The 17,797-nt window shown below is 41.9% G+C and overlaps 1 protein-coding gene across 4 annotated transcripts in view; it reads left to right on the top strand.

The window, feature by feature from the left end:
* Positions 1-17,797, top strand: part of SERGEF (secretion regulating guanine nucleotide exchange factor) — a 244,706-nt gene that overhangs the window by 3,729 nt on the left and 223,180 nt on the right. For all 4 annotated transcript variants that reach the window (XM_074999044.1, XM_074999045.1, XM_074999047.1 and 1 more), the window contains 7 exons: positions 6,145-6,283; positions 6,963-7,118; positions 8,040-8,134; positions 11,164-11,224; positions 12,566-12,679; positions 13,504-13,566; positions 16,171-16,329. In XM_074999044.1, coding sequence (XP_074855145.1) covers positions 6,145-6,283; positions 6,963-7,118; positions 8,040-8,134; positions 11,164-11,224; positions 12,566-12,679; positions 13,504-13,566; positions 16,171-16,329 — 787 coding nt within the window. The remainder of the gene's footprint in view (positions 1-6,144; positions 6,284-6,962; positions 7,119-8,039; positions 8,135-11,163; positions 11,225-12,565; positions 12,680-13,503; positions 13,567-16,170; positions 16,330-17,797) is intronic.

Below are 17,797 nucleotides of genomic sequence, written 5' to 3'. Positions count from 1 at the left end.
AAGACATTTTAAGACTTCCCATATTTTATTTTCAATGGTTACTTTGTGCTATTCATTTATCTGCGTTGGTTTTAGCTTATAAATGTATTGATAACTTCTCTTTATGCCTTTTCTGAGTCAAAAGAACTGACCAGTGAGAGAAAAGTGTTTCCATTCAATTAGTTATAACTTCCAAATGAGACAGTGTGGCTTCTTATTTCATTTTGGAGGTAGTAAGCTGACAGAACATCTACATGAGTGAACATTTAGTGGAGAGTGGTTATGTCTATTAGAATAATTACTGTAAGCATAATTTTAACACTAACAAGCTTGCCCCATTTTTCAGTTGAAAGCAGGCCGGGCTAAACGCAGCACTGATCTATTCAGGAAAAATTCCTTCAGTAGTGTCTCAACTTTGCTAATATACACAAGTAAAGAATTTGTCTCAAAGTGCATAAAATTATCTTGCCAAATTTTCTTAGTTAGCCAGGGACATATTTTGTATAATTAGAAAAGGAAATTTGGTAATATTCAGCTTTTCTGTACAGTATTTGGTGAGCCCATGGCTGTACAGAAAGAACGCAGCTTATGTCATTCACATCACTCTGTGGGTTGAAAGTTTGTATGATAAGGAAACAGATGCATGCAAAAAATAAGGAAATATTGGCATAGAGAAATAGAATAGCTGTTTTTTTTAAAATAACTAACCAGATGTTCACAGTAGGTCTGTGACTTAGGGACTTATTTGGTAAATTAGTGGTGGGGTGGCCATGCACACTATGTATGGCATTACAGAGAGGACCATTCATAGTTTTCCTTATGACAGCCCCTATTAGTTGAATGGGAAGCTGTACTGGAATTGATTTGCACCAGCAGGGTGGAGAGGATGTCTTGGAATTGGTAGAGCACTGGACTGCGACTCAGGAGACCTACGTTCAATTCCTGGTTTATCTAGGAATTGTTTAGCTTCAGCTTCCAGCTGGTGGGTTGTGTTATGCCTCTGTCGACTAGGTTAAAGAACTACTTCAGAAATCTTGTACTGACGCAGATACTTATAGACTGTGATTTTGAGTCACCCCTTAGCACTCCCTTGAATAAATAAAATAGATTGATCTTTAGAGCCTTGTGTGGCTACATAATTTGTATCTGCATCTGATCTGCAAACATGATATGAAGCAGATATCAGCAGATTTGAAGGGATTTAGATGTAAAATGGCAGAAACGGATCTAGGGCTTATAGTGGACCACAAGTTAAATATGAGTCAACAGTGTGATGCTGTTGCAAAAAAAGCAAACATGATTCTGGGATGCATTAACAGGTGTGTTGTGAACAAGACACAAGAAGTCATTCTTCCACTCTGCTCCGGTTACGCCTCAGTTGGAGTGTTGTGTCCAGTTCTGGGCACCGCATTTCAAGAAAGAGGTGGAGAAATTGGAAAGGGTCCAGAAAAGAGCAACGAAATGATCAAAGGTCTAGAGAACATGATCGAAGAAGAAAGGCTGAAAGAATTGGGCTTGCTCAGTTTGGAAAAAAGAAGATTAACGGGGGACATGATAGCGGTTTTCAGGTATCTAAAAGGGTGTCATAAAGAGGAGGGAGAAAACTTGTTCTTCTTGGCCTCTGAGGATAGAACAAGAAGCAATGGACTTAAACTGCAGCAAGGGAGGTTTAGGTTGGACATTAGGAAAAAGTTCCTGTCAGGGTGATCAAACACTGGAGTAAATTGCCTAGGGAGGTTGTGGAATCTCCATCTCTGGAGATGTTTAAGAACAGGTTAGATAAATGTCTATCAGGGATGGTCTAGATAGTACGTGGTTCTGCCATGAGGGCAGGGGGCTGGACACAATGACCTCTCAAGGTCCCTTCCAGTCCTAGCATTCTACGATTCTGTGAACAGGGGACTGCAAACAGGGAGTTTAGAGAGGGAGTTCTCTGGGCAAAGGAGAAAGCAATACAGGACTCTTAAGTAAGAGGCTGTCTGGAGCGTGTGTTGTGTTTGGGGCTTTCTGGCTGTAGCTGTGGTGTTTTCTGCTCTGTGGTGTGTCGTTTGGTGTTTTTTTTTCTCTTCCTGCCCCCCCCCCCACCAACAGAGGGCAGCCTGGGACTGGCAGCTGGAAACTGTTGGCTTCTAGATAAGCTTGATACCTAGAAGCCTCTGCTGATTGGCTGAGCCTCAGTAAGGGGAGGGACTTTGAGGCAGTTCGGGGCTTTATAAGCAGTGTCCAAGCGAACAGGGGACTGCAAACAGTGAGTTTAGAGAGGGAGTTTGGAAGGGGCCAGGGATCCTTGCCTTTCTTTTAAATCCCTTTTCTAGGATGGCAGGCATGGATAGTGACAGGTCTCCTGTTGTTACCTGCTTGGGATGTGCCATGTTTGTCTTCCTCCCCGAGGAAAGAAGGGTTTTCGTCTGCACTAAGTGCAAGCTGGTCTCCATTTTAGAAGAAAAAATTAGAGGACTGGAAGCTCAATTGTCGACCCTACACTCAATCAGGGAAGATGAAGATTTCCTTGAAAGAAAGGAACATTTAATCTTGCAAGCGCGGCAGGTGAAAGAACCAGAGAGGGCGGTAAAGGATGAAGAAGAGAACTTGCAACATGTAACGTCTAGAAGAAAAAGAAGGCTGGTACACAAGTCCCTCATGGATATAGAGATGAGTAATCACTTTCAGGCTCTCTCTACCGTTTCTGGAGCGCTGTCATGAAAGGGTATAAACTGTTCAGGAGGAACAGGCAAGAGAGAAAAGGAGGAGGAGTTGCACTGTACATAAGAGAACGCTATGATTGCTCGGAACTCCAGTACTTAGAGGGAGAAAAGCCTGTTGAGAATCTGTGGGTCAAGCTTAGTGGTGTAGGCAAAACTGGAGATGTGGCAGTTGGTGTGTGCTACAGGCCGCCAAATCAGGATGATGAGGTAGATGAGGCTTTTTTTGGACAACTGAGAGAAGTTTCCAGATCGCAGGCTCTCGTTATCATGGGGGACTTTAATTATCCTGACATCTGTTGGGAGACCAATTCGGCAGTACGCAAGCATTCCAGGAAGTTTCTGGAGACTGATGGGGATCATTTCTTGGTACAAGTGCCGAAGGACCCGACCAGAGCTCATGCGCAGCTTGACCTGCTGCTTACAAACAGGGAGGAACTAATAGGGAAGATAGAGGTGGGTGACAACCTGGGAAGCAGTGATCATGAGATGGTAGACTTCAGGATCCTGACCAAAGGAAGGAAAGAGAGCAGTAAATTACACACCTTGGTCTTCAGAAAAGCAGACTTTGACTCCTTCAGGAACCTGATGGGTGGAATCCCCTGGGATGCTACCATGAAGGGAAAAGGAGTCCAGGAAAACTGGAAGTATTTTAAGGAAGCCCTATTGAAGGCGCAGAAAGAAACCGTCCCGATGCTCAGCAAGAGACGTAAATATGGTGGGAGACCAGACTGGCTTACTGGGGAAATCCCTGGAAAACTTAGGCACAAAAAGGGAGCTTACAAAAAGTGGAAACTTGGACAGATGTCTAGGGAGGGATATAAATCTGTAGCTTGAGAATGCAGGGCAGTTATCAGGAAGGCAAAAGTGCAACTGGAATTGGGACTCGCGAGGAATGTGAAGGATAACAAGAAAAGTTTCTACAGGCATGTTAGCAAGAAGAAGGTGATCAGAGAGGGCGTGGGGCCTCTACTGGATGGGGGAGGTAACCCAGTGACAGATGATGTAGGGAAAGCTGAAGTACTTAATGCTTTCTTTGCCTCTGTCTTCACGCACAAGTACAGCTTCCAGAGTAGTGTGATAGGTGATGCACTGTGGGTTGAGGGTGGACAGCCTTTGGTGGGGAAAGAACAGGTTAGGAGCTATCTAAAAAAGCTAGACATACATAAATCCATGGGCCCGGACCTAATTCATCCAAGGGTTCTGAGGGAGTTGGCGTATGTCATTGATGAGCCCTTGGCCATTGTCGTCAAAAAGTTGTGGAGATCAGGAGAGATCCCGGATGATTGGAAAAAGGCAAATGTAGTGCCCATCTTTAAAAAAGGAAAGAAGGATGATCCGGGGAACTATAGACTGGTCAGTCTTACATCAGTCCCTGGAAAAATCATGGAGGGGCTCCTCAAGGAAGTCATTTTGAGGCACTTGGAGGAGGGGAAAGTGATCAGGAATAGTCAGCATGGATTCAAGAAGCGCAAGTCATGCCTGAGCAATCTGATTAGTTTCTACTATGAGATAACTGGCTCTGTGGAGAGGGGAAAATCAATGGATGTGATTTATCTTGACTTTAGCAAAGCTTTTGATACAGTTTCCCACAATATTCTTGTCAGCAAGGTAAAGGAATGTGGATTGGATAAACAGATGGTAAGATGGATAGAAAGCTGGCTAGAAGGTCAGGCCCAGCGGGTAGTGATCAATGGCTCGATGTCAGGATGGCGGTCAGTTTCTAGTGGAGTACCCCAAGGTTCGGTTCTGGGTCCAGTTCTATTCAACATGTTTATCAGTGACCTGGATGAGGGGTGGATTGCACGCTCAGCAAGTTTGCAGATGACACTATGCTAGGGGGAGAGGTAGATACGCTGGAGGGTAGAGATGGGGTCCAGAGTGACTTGGATAAATTGGAAGACTGGGCCACAAGAAATCTGATGAGGTTCAATCAGGACAAGTGCAGAGCCCTGCACTTGGGCTGGAAGAATCCCAAGCATTGTTACAGGCTGGGGTCCGACTGGCTCGGTAGTAGTTCTGCAGAAAAGGACCTGGGAGTTGTAGTGGATGACAAACTGGACATGAGTCAACAGTGTGCTGTTGTAGCCAAGAAGGCAAATGGCATATTAGGTTGCATCAAGAGGAGCTTTGCCAGTAGATCCAGAGAAGTGATTATTCCTCTTTATTTGGCTTTGGTGAGGCTGCATCTGGACTTCTGTGTCCAGTTCTGGGCCCCCAGTTATAGGAAGGATGTGGACACACTGGAGGGTGTCCAGTGGAGAGCGACCAAAATAATTAGGGGGCTGGAGCATATGACCTATGAAGAAAGGTTGAGGGAATTGGGTCTGTTTAGTCTTCAGAAGAGAAGACTGAGGGGGGATTTAATAACAGCCTTCAACTTACTGAAGGGGGGTTGCAAAGAGGCTGGAGAGAGGCTGTTCACAGTGGTCACAGGTGGCAGAACACGGAACAATGGTCTCAAGTTGCAGTTGGGAAGGTCCAGGTTGAACATTAGGAAAAACTTTTTCCCTAGGAGGGTGGTGAAGCATTGGAATGGTCTACCTAGGGAAGTAGTGGAGTCTTCATCCCTGGAGGTGTTTAAGTCTCGGCTCCACAAAGCCCTGGCTGATCGGATCTGATGGGGTTTGGTCCTGCCTTGGGCAGTGGGCTGGACTTGATGGCTTCTTAGGTGTCTTCCAGCTCTAGGATTCCATGAAAATTTGATTTGGCATCCATCAGCGATCTGCAGACATGTTCTGTAAATATCCATGCTGATAGCTGCGGATTTGTAAGGGTCTATTGATCTCCTTTTCTCTCTCTCCTTGTAAATGGAGGTTTTTGAGACCTAAAATCCTTCTTATAGGTTTTTTATGAACCATTTTCAATTTATCAACTTTTTTTTTTTTTTAAGGAGTGAATACCAGAACTGGATAGAATATTCCAGGAATGATTTTACATGTACTATTTACGCAGTGATAATGCCACATCCTTTTAAATTTTCTCAACAAAATTAATGTGAAATTGAAAGATTTAAAGATGGATGTGCTAACAAACTGTACAAAGTGTTTAGGATGGACGTGCTGCTCTTTGAATGAAATACATGTTTTGAAAGGCTTATAATATTACACATGAAGTATGACCTATGCACTGCGCAGAGTTCAGAGGTGTAGTAGTAGTATGCCTCTCTTTCAGCTTCCCTGCAATCTTGTGAATTCTTAAATGATAGTGGATAAAACTGGCCAGTGTTTAATGGTAGAAGTATGTTGAACTTGCACTTTATGATTTTTGCTCAGTAATTTTTAAGTTTTTTCATGTAATGGGCCTAAAAGCCAAGATATTTGTTTTCTAGGTTCTGCATGACAAAATAGAGAGAAGATGAGTTTTTGTGAGCCATAGATAAACCCATTTCTAACTTAAAGCTAATAAATTTCTTTGCTAATAAAGCTCTTCTGTACTCTAATTTTTTTTTATACATTTAAAGGGTGCAAACAGCTATGGACAGCTCGGCTTCGGTCATAAAGAGGATGTGCTTTTGCCTCAGTCTCTGAAAGATTTTTCCTGCAAACATCAAATCATTAAGAGCGTTACTGGAGGAGGAGGACACTCTGCTGTTATTACTGGTAACGGACATTCACACGACATGCGCAGTGCAAAATGAATGCTGTTTCTGAATGAGAATTTTCTTGCAGGGCATCTTCCTAGTTGCTGTGCTTGTGCTGCTACCTATGTGTGGATTGCAGTGTTTAGCCAGTGCCAATCTTTTTAGCTGCAAAGCTGAAAAGTTATTTGCTGACAATGAATTGAATTATTTTGGAGGGGAGTAACCTTATTTCATTTGCGTCCTGAGGCCATTTTCGGGTTAGGTGATAATTATTTCTTAGCCTGTTCTAGTTGCTTATTATGCAAGAGGCTTGGCAACTTTGGGAGGAAGAGAGGATATTTCACTTTGAAAAGATAGTTTATTCCTTACCTGAAGTGGCATCCAAATCCCTGACTGAAAAGTTCTACCGTAAATGTTGGGTACTTAGGAAGGTTCCGAAGTGAATGAGATAAGACTTCACTCTGAAACACTGAGAAGGATCAATATTAATATTAGAACAAGCTCCCTTGGCAGATGTATTCTCCATGGCTGTGTCTACACAAGAAAAAAAAGTGTGTTTTTAATTTGTTAAAGAGAGAAAAATTGAATCTTGAGAAGGCAAGGCCTATTCCTGCAGTGCTAATTTATCACAGTATCACAATGTGTGTATGAGTCTTGCTTCTATTTTCAATCTACCTGTGACTGGTTTTATTTTGCAGGTGCAGGAGAGCTCTTTGTATGTGGCCAAAACAAAGAGGCACAATTGGGACTCAATCACACTGAGGATGTTTTGTATTTCACTTCTTGCTCAGCTCTGTCTAGTGTTTGTGTGATGCAAGTTGCCTGTGGTTGGGATTTTACAATCATACTTACAGGTAAGTCCATCTCATTAATAATCATATTTAGGTCTTAGTGCTTTCATCACTGTAGCAGAAAGTACTTTACAAATGAGGTCAGTATCAGCATCTCCATTTTACAGAACGGGAAAGTGAAGTACATGGTAGTGAAATGACTTGCCCAAGGTCACCAAGCAGACCAGTGCAGAGCCAGGAATTGAATACATATCTCTGGAATCACAGTCCAGTGCTATGTCCACTAGGCTACACTGTTTTCCACTAGGGTCTGGAGAAATATTGTGACACAGTGAAAACACAGTTCTCTGTTGTACAAAGGTGTGTACAATGTCTGGGTGCTCAGAGGTTTTCTGCTATTTGCGTCATAAGTGGAATTACTGAATGTTCCCCATATAGCCTCTTCAGTTATCTTTAGGCCTTTGCTGAATATGGTATATAGGAACACAAGCCCTTGAGCTTTTTTGAAAAGGTACGGTTCCATTCTTCATATTCTTTGCTGTAGTATGTTACATACAGTTCTTTTAATGATGTTCTGTGGCAGGGATCAGCATGGGTGCCAAGAACGGCAAGTGAGCTGATGTTCACTGGCACACGAGGCAGGAGTTTAGTCCCACCCCTCCTCCCCCATGCAGCTGGGAGCTTTGCTTAGAGTCATGCCACCTGTGGATTGACAAAAGACCAGCTAATGCTACCAACCACTGCCTAAATGGTGAAGCTCTACATCTTAACTTATTAATGAAACTGTTGTAAGTAGGACTGTTAGTGACTTTAAAAGGTATCCCTGGCACTCACACTGTACATAGAGATCAAAAAGTCAAATTTCAGCTCTCTGCTTTGGAAAGGTTGCTGACCCCTGTTTTATGGTATCTCCCAGCCATAAATGTATGCTAAGGTAAAATGTTATGATTTTCACTACCTGAACATGTCTGTATTATGTTGCAGGTAATGGCCAAGTTTTATCCTGTGGGTCTAACTCTTTTGGGCAACTCGGAGTCCCTCAAACTTCAGGAGGATGCTTGAGCCCACAAAAAATTGCGGTAAAAACTCAACAAAGTTGTGCTCTGCAGAGCTGGTCCTGTGTACTGGTTTCAGCACCTAATATAAAGCTCATTAAAATTAGTAGAAGGGCTCCTATTGATTTTAGTGAGCTGTAGATCAAGCTGTTGGTTAAGCCAGGGTAGTCTTCTGCCATACTTCTTGTGTTTCCGATGCAGTGGAACAGTTTTGCTCTTATGCACTTAAAATATCTCTTTGAAAAAACTGCCAGGTGCCTTCAATTGTTTTTTGCTCTTAGACTTGCTTCCTATGGGATCTTACCTACTAACTCCCTGAGGCTACGTCTACACGTGCACCCAACTTCGAAATAGCTTATTTCGATGTTGCGACATCGAAATAGGCTATTTCGATGAATAACGTCTACACGTCCTCCAGGGCTGGCAACGTCGATGTTCAACTTCGACGTTGCTCAGCCCAACATCGAAATAGGCACAGCGAGGGAACGTCTACACGCCAAAGTAGCACACATCGAAATAAGGGAGCCAGGCACAGCTGCAGACAGGGTCACGGGGCGGACTCAACAGCAAGTCGCTCCCTTAAAGGGCCCCTCCCAGACACACTTTCATTAAACAGTGCAAGATACACAGAGCCAACAACGAGTTGCAGACCCTGTATATGCAGCACGGACCCCCAGCTGCAGCAGCAGCAGCCAGAAGCCCTGGGCTAAGGGCTGCTGCCCACGGTGACCACAGAGCCCCGCAAGGGCTGGAGAGAGAGTATCTCTCAACCCCCCAGCTGATGGCCGCCATGGAGGACCCCGCTATTTCGATGTTGCGGGACGCGGATCGTCTACACGTCCCTACTTCGATGTTGAACGTCGAAGTAGGGCGCTATTCCCATCCGCTCATGGGGTTAGCGACTTCGACGTCTCGCCGCCTAACGTCGATTTCAACTTCGAAATAGCGCCCAACACGTGTAGACGTGACGGGCGCTATTTCGAAGTTACTGCCGCTACTTCGAAGTAGCGTGCACGTGTAGACGCAGCCTGAGTGTGCTAAAGTTTGCCTTCTTGAAATTGACAGTCTTTAGTTTGCTGTTCTCCATCCCACCAATCCTTAGAAGTCTATCATTCCTGATCACTTTCACCTAAGCTTCTTTCCACTTTTGAATTTTCAGCCTGTTCTTCCTACTTGTCAAATCAAATCTGGAACAGTCTCCCTCCAGTTCCTTTCTCCGCATTCTGAAATAAAAATCTTATCTCTAGTACATTCCAAGAAATAGTTGGATGATCTGTGCCATGCTGTGTTATTTTCCCAACAAGTGTTTGAATAGTGAAGTTCTCCATTGTCCACCTCTTCTTCCTCTTTAGGTGGTCTGTAGTAGACCCCACCCCATGACATCACCCATGCTTTTTTACCCCCTATGAACCTTTGGCAGAGACTCTCCACAAGTATGTCTCCTAACTCCATCCCAACCTCAGTCCAAGTGTACACGTTTTTAATTTAATAATTTACCACTGTGGGCTGTAAATCCGGTAGTATGAAAGAATTCCTCTGGGCAGCACTGTTCTGTCCTCCTAATTAATCCCTATTTACTCTTTGGTTTCTGTTTTTAGAACATTAATGAAATGCTTTCCTCTCTGCAGTACCATTCTTTAAGGCTTCAGACATGGCAGAGCCCCTTCTGTTTTTTGGTTAGGATTTCCAGTCTCATTGCCAATGCCAAAACCTTCTTGCTGCTGCTGTTTTGAAATACAGGAATGGTGTGGTCATAGCAACAAGAGAAGGAAAAGACCTGTTATTCCCTGTGCGCAAGAGAACTAGATAACGTATGTCACACCATGGCCTCTGTAGTACCCAGAGGCACTGAGACCTCATACTAGGGTGAATGAAGTCTCTGCTCTACACTTACTAAAAACTTCAAAATGGTCATGCTAATGGCCAAATCGAAGAATGCTAATGAGGCAATGAAATGCATATTCAGCCCCTCATTAGCATGCTGCCAGCCGTGGCACTACGAAAGTCCCGTGGTTCACTCACCCGTGGCTCGTCTACATGGGGGAGACCGCATAGACGAGCCATGGGCGAGTGAACCGCGGGACTTTCGAAGTGCCACAGCCGGTGGCATGCTAATGAGGTGCTGAATATGCATTTCAACGCCTCATTAGCACAACTATTCCGAAGTTTTTAGTAAATGTAGACGTAGCCCAAGTGTTTGTACAGCACCCAGCATACTGCATTACTTCTTAAAAAGATAGTCTGCTGTCCCGACAATGCAAGCTCATTTTTCATCTACAGTACTACTTTCTTCTGTCTTCTTTCTAGTGGAGTTTTACACAGCTGATATGTATCTGTCAATTTTTGATTTAAGAAACCACTGAAGCAGTGTTTTGTAAGGACTGCTCGTGTTACATGAAATGCTCGTGCTTGCTGCCATCTCTTTTATCAATATTACATCCACAAAAGTGTGTTAAAAATGTTAAGTTTGGGATATCCAGCCCTCAAGTTAGGAAATCACAGAACTAAGGCATCTCATGTGACATTAATTTGATCCCTTTGTGCATAAGTGTTATAATACAGTTTAATTCAATGTTTGTACCTGAAGATAGGGTCCCATAATGAAAGTGTACTGCCAGGTCTGCTTAAATTTGTTAAATTTCCTGTCATTATGGTATGTTGGAACCACTGAATTGTTTTGCACTAACATGGCTGCTTTTTACTGGTATTTGTTATTGAGCATCCAGTGTGATAAAACAGGGGAGGAGGGCATAACATTTATGTATGTTTGCATCTTAATTACAAATTGCTGAGATTTTTTTCCTGCACCAGTATTTTGATTTCAGCTGTTGATCTGCTGCTTCTGGGAGCTTTGCTTGGTTTTTTAAAGAAATTCCCAAGATGGTATTGAAGTGAGACTGAAATGTATTCTAAAATAAATATCTTGGTACTGAATTCTGTGACATACAGTTTGTAAATACGATACTATTTTCTGGCATTTGATAAAACATGTTTTCCTCTGGGAGATATAAATTGCAAATTGCAAATGTGTTTTTTTTTCTTTGTGCGAATAGTCTCTCGTGGAGAAGGTGGTAAATGTTGCTGCAGGACTCAGACATGCTCTTGCTGCTACAGGTGAATATGCCATCCTAAAGTTAACATTTCAAGCCAGAAACCTAGTAGTACTTATAGTATATTGGATGTCTAATAGTTTATATGAAAAAGTGTGTGTGCGTTGTGGGGAGGGAATTTGTGAGTTTATTCCTACTCTATACAGAAGCCATAAGAAAATGACACCTGAAAAGTCCTGTCCGGGGGTGAGGATGGGCAAGTTAGGCAAGAAGATGATGAATATGCTAAAAACACCTCTCAAAAATGCTGGTGAAAGAAGCCTGTCCAAGAGCACAGGGTCAGATGTTCAAAGTTATTTAGATACCTAAATACATTTGCAAATTGGGCTACTAGTGATTTTTTGGGACTCCTGTCATCAGCTGTGCTGTATCTTGGAGCGTCGGGCCTGTTCCTGCAGTCTCTCTTGAAAATTCTCCGAGGCTTAATGGAGACTTTTGCACAGTCATTCCATGGATTTGGCAGGCTTTTGCTGCAATCAGCAGTCAGCATGCTGCTTTCTTGTTACCTACATATGAGTTCCAGACATTCGGGTTTTAGGTGAAGGGGTAAATGTCCCAGAATGATGATTGGAAGAAGTGCGTGTAGTCTAGTGGTGGGAACAAGAACTGAGAATCCAGAACCCCCGAGGCTGGCTCTATGATTCTGGGTTATAATCCAGATGCTGATACTTGCAATCTCTGGGCTAAATCATGACCAGCCATAAGGACGTGAGCAGAGGACTATTGGTCACAGTTTAGCAGGGAAGCTGCCCTCTGTGGGCTTGTTACTTCCCCTTCTGTGCAAGAGCATATGTAGGGGTAGGAAGCTTGAGGAGCCTTGAACTGCTTCTCAACATGCTGGCCAGCACAGCAGAGTTGGCTTGGGGAGTTTAGTAAGCTGTGCCGAATAAAGGGATGGAAGAAATTTTTTTCTCCATTGGACGCTGAATTGTGGGACTTAATTTTGATTCTTTGAATTGCAGTTTGGTTCCATACCCTGTCTTGAGGCACTGTAAATTCAGAATTCTCCTTACCATGAGTCTTGAGCAACTCCACAGTGTAGCTCTCAGGAATGTGGAGCATGACACGTACCTGTCTGTAGTTCAGGTTTCCCATTTATAAAAGCAGATTAATAACTATTTGCCCTTTGGAAGCCTTGTCTTAGTTCATTCAGTGTGAATAAAATGTATTTGGGATGAGTAGTAGTTTATAAGTGGAAAGTAGTAGTAATTTTTGTAGGTAAATTTTTAATAAAGACCAGTATAAACTAAGCCAAGAAAACACTCTTTTTTGAAGTTAGTTACCAAGTGAAAATGCAGTTAACTGAATTTGCTTTAATTTCGCTTTCTATGCTTGCACTGAGAAGAAAGTGGCCTGGTGTTCCAATGGGGAACTGGCATGGCTTCTCAGGCAAACCGAGCTAGCCAAGGAAAAATGATCCCATCCTTCTTGACAGCAAAAGAACCCTGTAAAGTTACAGGTAACTAAAGAGTCACGCTTTTCTTTGTAAAGAGAGTAGCACTGGCTGTGGATGATGTACATGAAAACAATGCACGTTTTCTGTAAGCTCCCTTGGTGTGTTATCAACATTTCACATAATTTTGTAATGATTGGTGTGCATTTCAGAGCCACCTCACAGAAGTAGTGGATTCATTGATACTGGCTAAAGGGCAAATCCAAACACCCACGTCAGTGGTCACAGTGGAAAGTAGTGCAGCTTTTGTGTACAAAGAGGAAATGTGGATATAAGGGAGCTGTGTTCTGTGGCAGCTTGGAAGGGTTGGAATATGGTAGACAGATCATGCTAGGAGTGGGGCTTTGACACTTTCTGGTCTCTCTTATCTCTTTCACATCAGAGGGGGGGTTGAGTGGGTATTTTAACTTCTGTGGATTGGCTCTGCATATGCGCTGTGGGTTGGAGGCAGATTTCCCTCTGTTCTCTAGTGGTATCTCTGTGACACCTGGTCTTGGTATTCCATTGTGAACTGGCATGGCCAGAGCATGGTGTCTAGATTTCCCCTTAATCACAGAAACACAACATCAGTGCCACATTTTAAGTATTCCCTCATTAGCTTAGTCATTTGCAGTGTGTCTGTGTATGGAATGGAACACTGGTTCACAGTCCCCTGGACGAATAGTGCTGATTTCCTGAGGGTCTGTGTTTCATAAGCTGCAACCTTCTGATGTAAAATACATAGCACTCAGTGTGCAATTTCTGAATTAATTAGTTCTATGCACTACTACAAGGGTGTGTATAGAGTTGTGTCTTGCCTGTACTTATTATATGGAACTAATGTTTCTTAGGTTTGGAAGATGTAAAGGTGAAAAGCATCACTGCTGGCTCCTACCATTCAGTGTCCCTTACAGGTAGGTCCCAGCTATACATTATGTATTAATAGACTAAGGAGGTAGGTATTTATGATTTTGTGAATCCTAATTTTTGTTCTAGCTTGGCTCTGCTTAATTTATAAAAATCTGATCACAGCGCAGTATGCTATAATTCCAGCAGTACTCATTTGTTTGAAGGAGTAAATTATCTAAACATGGAATTAAGTGGATCTATTTGCTTTGAATACATCTCCTCCCCATAGAGGCCCTATCCAGCATCTTCAATCATTTGAGGGCAGGTTCTCATATTTACCCCACAAACAGTTTCATTGATATCAACAGGGCTATTTTGTGAAGCAAGGTGTTACTTGTGCGTACGAGTGGCAGAGCTTGGCCTTCTTTAGTTTGCAGTTTGGTTGTATTATTTATTAAAGCACCTAGGTGAGATATGTTCTCCTAAATCACACAGCTACTGCTGTAAACATACTCTTTTGCACTGTGCAGTCAGTTCTTTTGTGCTGACTAAACAGAAATCAACATGGAAAGGCAGACAGAATATTGCTCTGTCAGAAGGGACACAGGATTCATAGAGCCACCAATTTTAAGGGTGGAAATGATCATCAGGTCATGTTATCTGACGTGTACATCACAGGCCACACAGCTTACCTGAGCATTAAACCCAACAGCTGAAATCAGGCCAAAGTGTTTATAACTGCTGGGAGACTGAACTATTGTGTGTCACAGGCAGAGAACAAGAAGGACTAAGGCTCACCAGTGGTTGGGGCCCCTACAGTGGGAAAGAATTCATTGAGTGAGATTATCTAGGTGATCTTAGCATGCACCCTGCACTGTACAGAAAGGCAAACCTCCCCCACTGCAAATGTGATTGGGGGGAAAATTCCTTTCTGACCTCACATATGGTGGTTGCTTCTTATACTGTAGATTTACAATCCAAAGACATGGAAAATGTATTAATCTTTCTAAAGACCTGAAATCATGCATAAAACTACACTTTGGAGCTCTCTGACATCATCTAAACTATGCACCAGTGTATTCATTTGGTCCAGTTTACAAAGCAGTAATTACGTGGGGAAAAATTGCAAAACGTGAGTTGTATAGAATTGTGAGACATGCAGACTGGGGTATCCGTAAGTATAGGCTGCTCTGGGGAAAATCAATATATACTGGACTAATCTGAAACTAATACAGATTTATTTAAGTACAAAATTATTCTTCCACGCCTTTATTTTCCTGATTTTGAGCAAACCAGTAACCCTTTATGGCTCCAGAAAGACTAAAACTTCTGGTGCTATGTATCCAAAGCTATTATAATATTTCTGTGTTTCTCCCTCCTACATTAGTTTTTAAAGATGTGTGTTTGATTCAAAGTACTACAGTATTTGTTTTAAATTATGTGTGAGCCACACTGCTGGATTTTTTACAGCGACATGACAAGTATCAGATAGGTAGCCGAGTTAGTCTATATCTTCAGAAACAACAAGAAGTCCTGTCAAGTGCAATCTGATGAAGCGGGTCTTTGCCCTCGAAAGCTTATGCTCCCAAATATCTGTTAGTCTATAAGGTGCCACAGGACTACTTCTTGTTACAGGGACCTGAGGCACTTTGTTGTATATTTCATTTCTGCTTAGTCTTGCCTGCCATCTTCTGGTGATACCTGGGATATCTCTAATATAAAAGTTTTACAGAACTATAGAAAGGGTGGTTAAAAACTTTGTGGCACATTTTAAAACAAGGATGAAGCTATTAGTTGACTCCTTCAGTGCCAAGATTACTACTTATGTTTAACATAGTAGCAGTTCTGTGGCCTATGGGCATATGTAGCCGTGGGATGCGTGCTAACGATAGGGATCCCATTAAAATGTACGAAAGGGGCTAATGGTATGTAGATTTTTGTAGCACCATTAGTAAACTGTTAGCAACACAAATGTGTTGTTGGGCATGGCCTTAGAAAAACTTCAATTTTAAGAAAAGAAAAAGTTATTTCTGTTATTGCCTTTCCCTCCATGAAACTGTACTTCCTCTTTTTGGGGGAAGAATTCCAGGTAAGTACAAGAGTAAATAATTTGATTTTATTTCCCCCCTTTTTAATTTAAAAAATTAGTATACTTTAGAAAACATTAAAAAGTCTGTTTTGGCATTCGTTGTTTTTCTTAACAGTTCATTAATACACTTTTATTAGTCTTGCTTCAAGGAAGAATAGATCAAAGCACATTAATTATTAATGCACATCAGCAAGGTCCATGTGGATTCATGCCCCAGCTTGCATTGTGATTTTGGGATGCTTGTACATGGAATTTATTTTATTAAACAAATAGACAAAATAGTAATTATCCACCAGTCTATTTCTAGGGTTGTCAGTGTCCTTGTAATGGAAAGAGGCACGAGCAAAGTTATTATTTCTGCCTTGGGAAAGGAAATGGTGTTGAGGGCCCTTGTGGCTACTTTTATTCTGTATATCTGGGGTGTTTGTGTTCATAGGGGAGTATAAGTAGTGAGAAAAAATATACATGGAAAATTAAAACTGAATTAATATGTTACCTTGTTTTACTATTTTTTTTCTCCATTTGTTGGTATTTCGTAGAAGTAGCTTTTGTTTAATTTATTTACTGTTATTTATTACAGATGAAGGAGAATTGTGTGTTTGGGGTAGCAACAAACATGGGCAGCTTGTGAGTAAAGAGGCTTTTCTTGCTGAGCCCCAGAAAATACATGCCCGATTTTTCTCGGGTGAAAAGATTGGTGCAGTCTGGAGTGGATGGACGCATGTAGTGGCACAAACAGGTAGGAGAGCCAAAACACAGCCAGAAATTACAAGCAAGTACTTAAATATCCACTTTATTCTAGGCAAAAATTGATTTTAGTGGATGGGCCAGTATTAGACCACAGTTCATCATGGGTTATGGAATTGCCAGTCAGTACGATATAAGAATACAGTGAAGTGAGAGCCCTGCTGCAATATTATGAACCTTGCTGTATTGTGTAATTGTGAAAATGCATTTTAAAACATAAAGGCTATGTCTACACTTGCATTCCTCTTTTGAAAGGGGAACGCAAAAATGCAAATTAGGCACTGATTTATGTATCTTTCCCTTCATTTGCATTATCTCATTTCAGAAGAGATTCTTTTGGGGAAAAAAAGCAGTGTAGATGAGGCTCATTTGAAAATAAACCCCATCTTCGAAAGAATCCTTCTTCCTATTTTGTTTCAGGAAGAAGGTTTCTTTCGAAGATGTATCCACAAGGGCATGGTGAACTGTATTATTCTAGGAGGTTTGAGAAACATGTATTTCTCAGAAAGTCTGCAGTGTTCCACAAGATCGTACAAAGGTTCAGAACATCTTGGAAGTTTGTGAAAAATGAATCCACATATGAATATCTGAAAGGTTTTACTTCAAACATTCTATTTCGCTTTTGTCACTAACAACAAAAACAGCACCTCAAGCCTGGCATCCCTTGAGCCTGGTACCCCACTCCCTTCCCCAGTGCTCATCACCCCACACAGTTGCCTGGGTCACTTGCCCCTAAAATAGATCCTGCACATATGTCCTTTGTGACCTTGGGCAGGTTTTTGAGCCTTGTTTCCTCATCTTTAAAATGTAGAAAATTATGTCAAATATTAAAAGTACAATAAAACTATAGTACTTATTTATCCGTGGAGGGTAATATGAGGGTAAGATGTTCAGATATTGTGGTAATGGAGGCCATAAAAATACTTAAGATTTAAATCAGCCGAGATAGAGATTTTGAGTGGTCTCTAAGTGATCCTTGCAGTTATACAAGTGCATGCTAGCAGGACCATGTAGTCTGTACTATTTTGTGGTCTCATGTGAACCCTAAAAATGATTTTCTTAAACTAATATTAAAAAAACAGTTAAACATTATAACCTGATGGAATTGGATGTAGCTGTTCTTAGGGTTGAGAACCTAAAAAGTTCAAATATTTCTTGTTTAATCTACTTCTAAATATTAATAGATTGAGTAGTATTTATCTGTAAATCTAGGTGTTTTTGTAACCTCTCATTATTATAACTTCTGAGTGCCTCTCAAGTGTATCCATTTGTTTTCACAACATTCCAGGGGGCATTAGGGGGAAGTAGTACCTTCATTTTATGACTTTGAAGATGTCTGTGCAATGAGAGCATAATGGTGGCTGCGGCAATTCGAAAGTGCCACTTTCAAATTCCGCACTGCCCTTGTAGACGGGTGGCCTTTCGAAAGGACCACCCAATCTTTGAAAGCCCCTTATTCC

The sequence above is a fragment of the Carettochelys insculpta genome, chromosome 6 (genome assembly GCF_033958435.1).
Source record: "Carettochelys insculpta isolate YL-2023 chromosome 6, ASM3395843v1, whole genome shotgun sequence".
Classification (NCBI taxonomy): Eukaryota; Metazoa; Chordata; order Testudines; family Carettochelyidae; genus Carettochelys; species Carettochelys insculpta.
The sequence above is the reverse complement of the archived record's forward strand: the minus strand, read 5'-3'. Positions and strand labels throughout refer to the sequence as shown.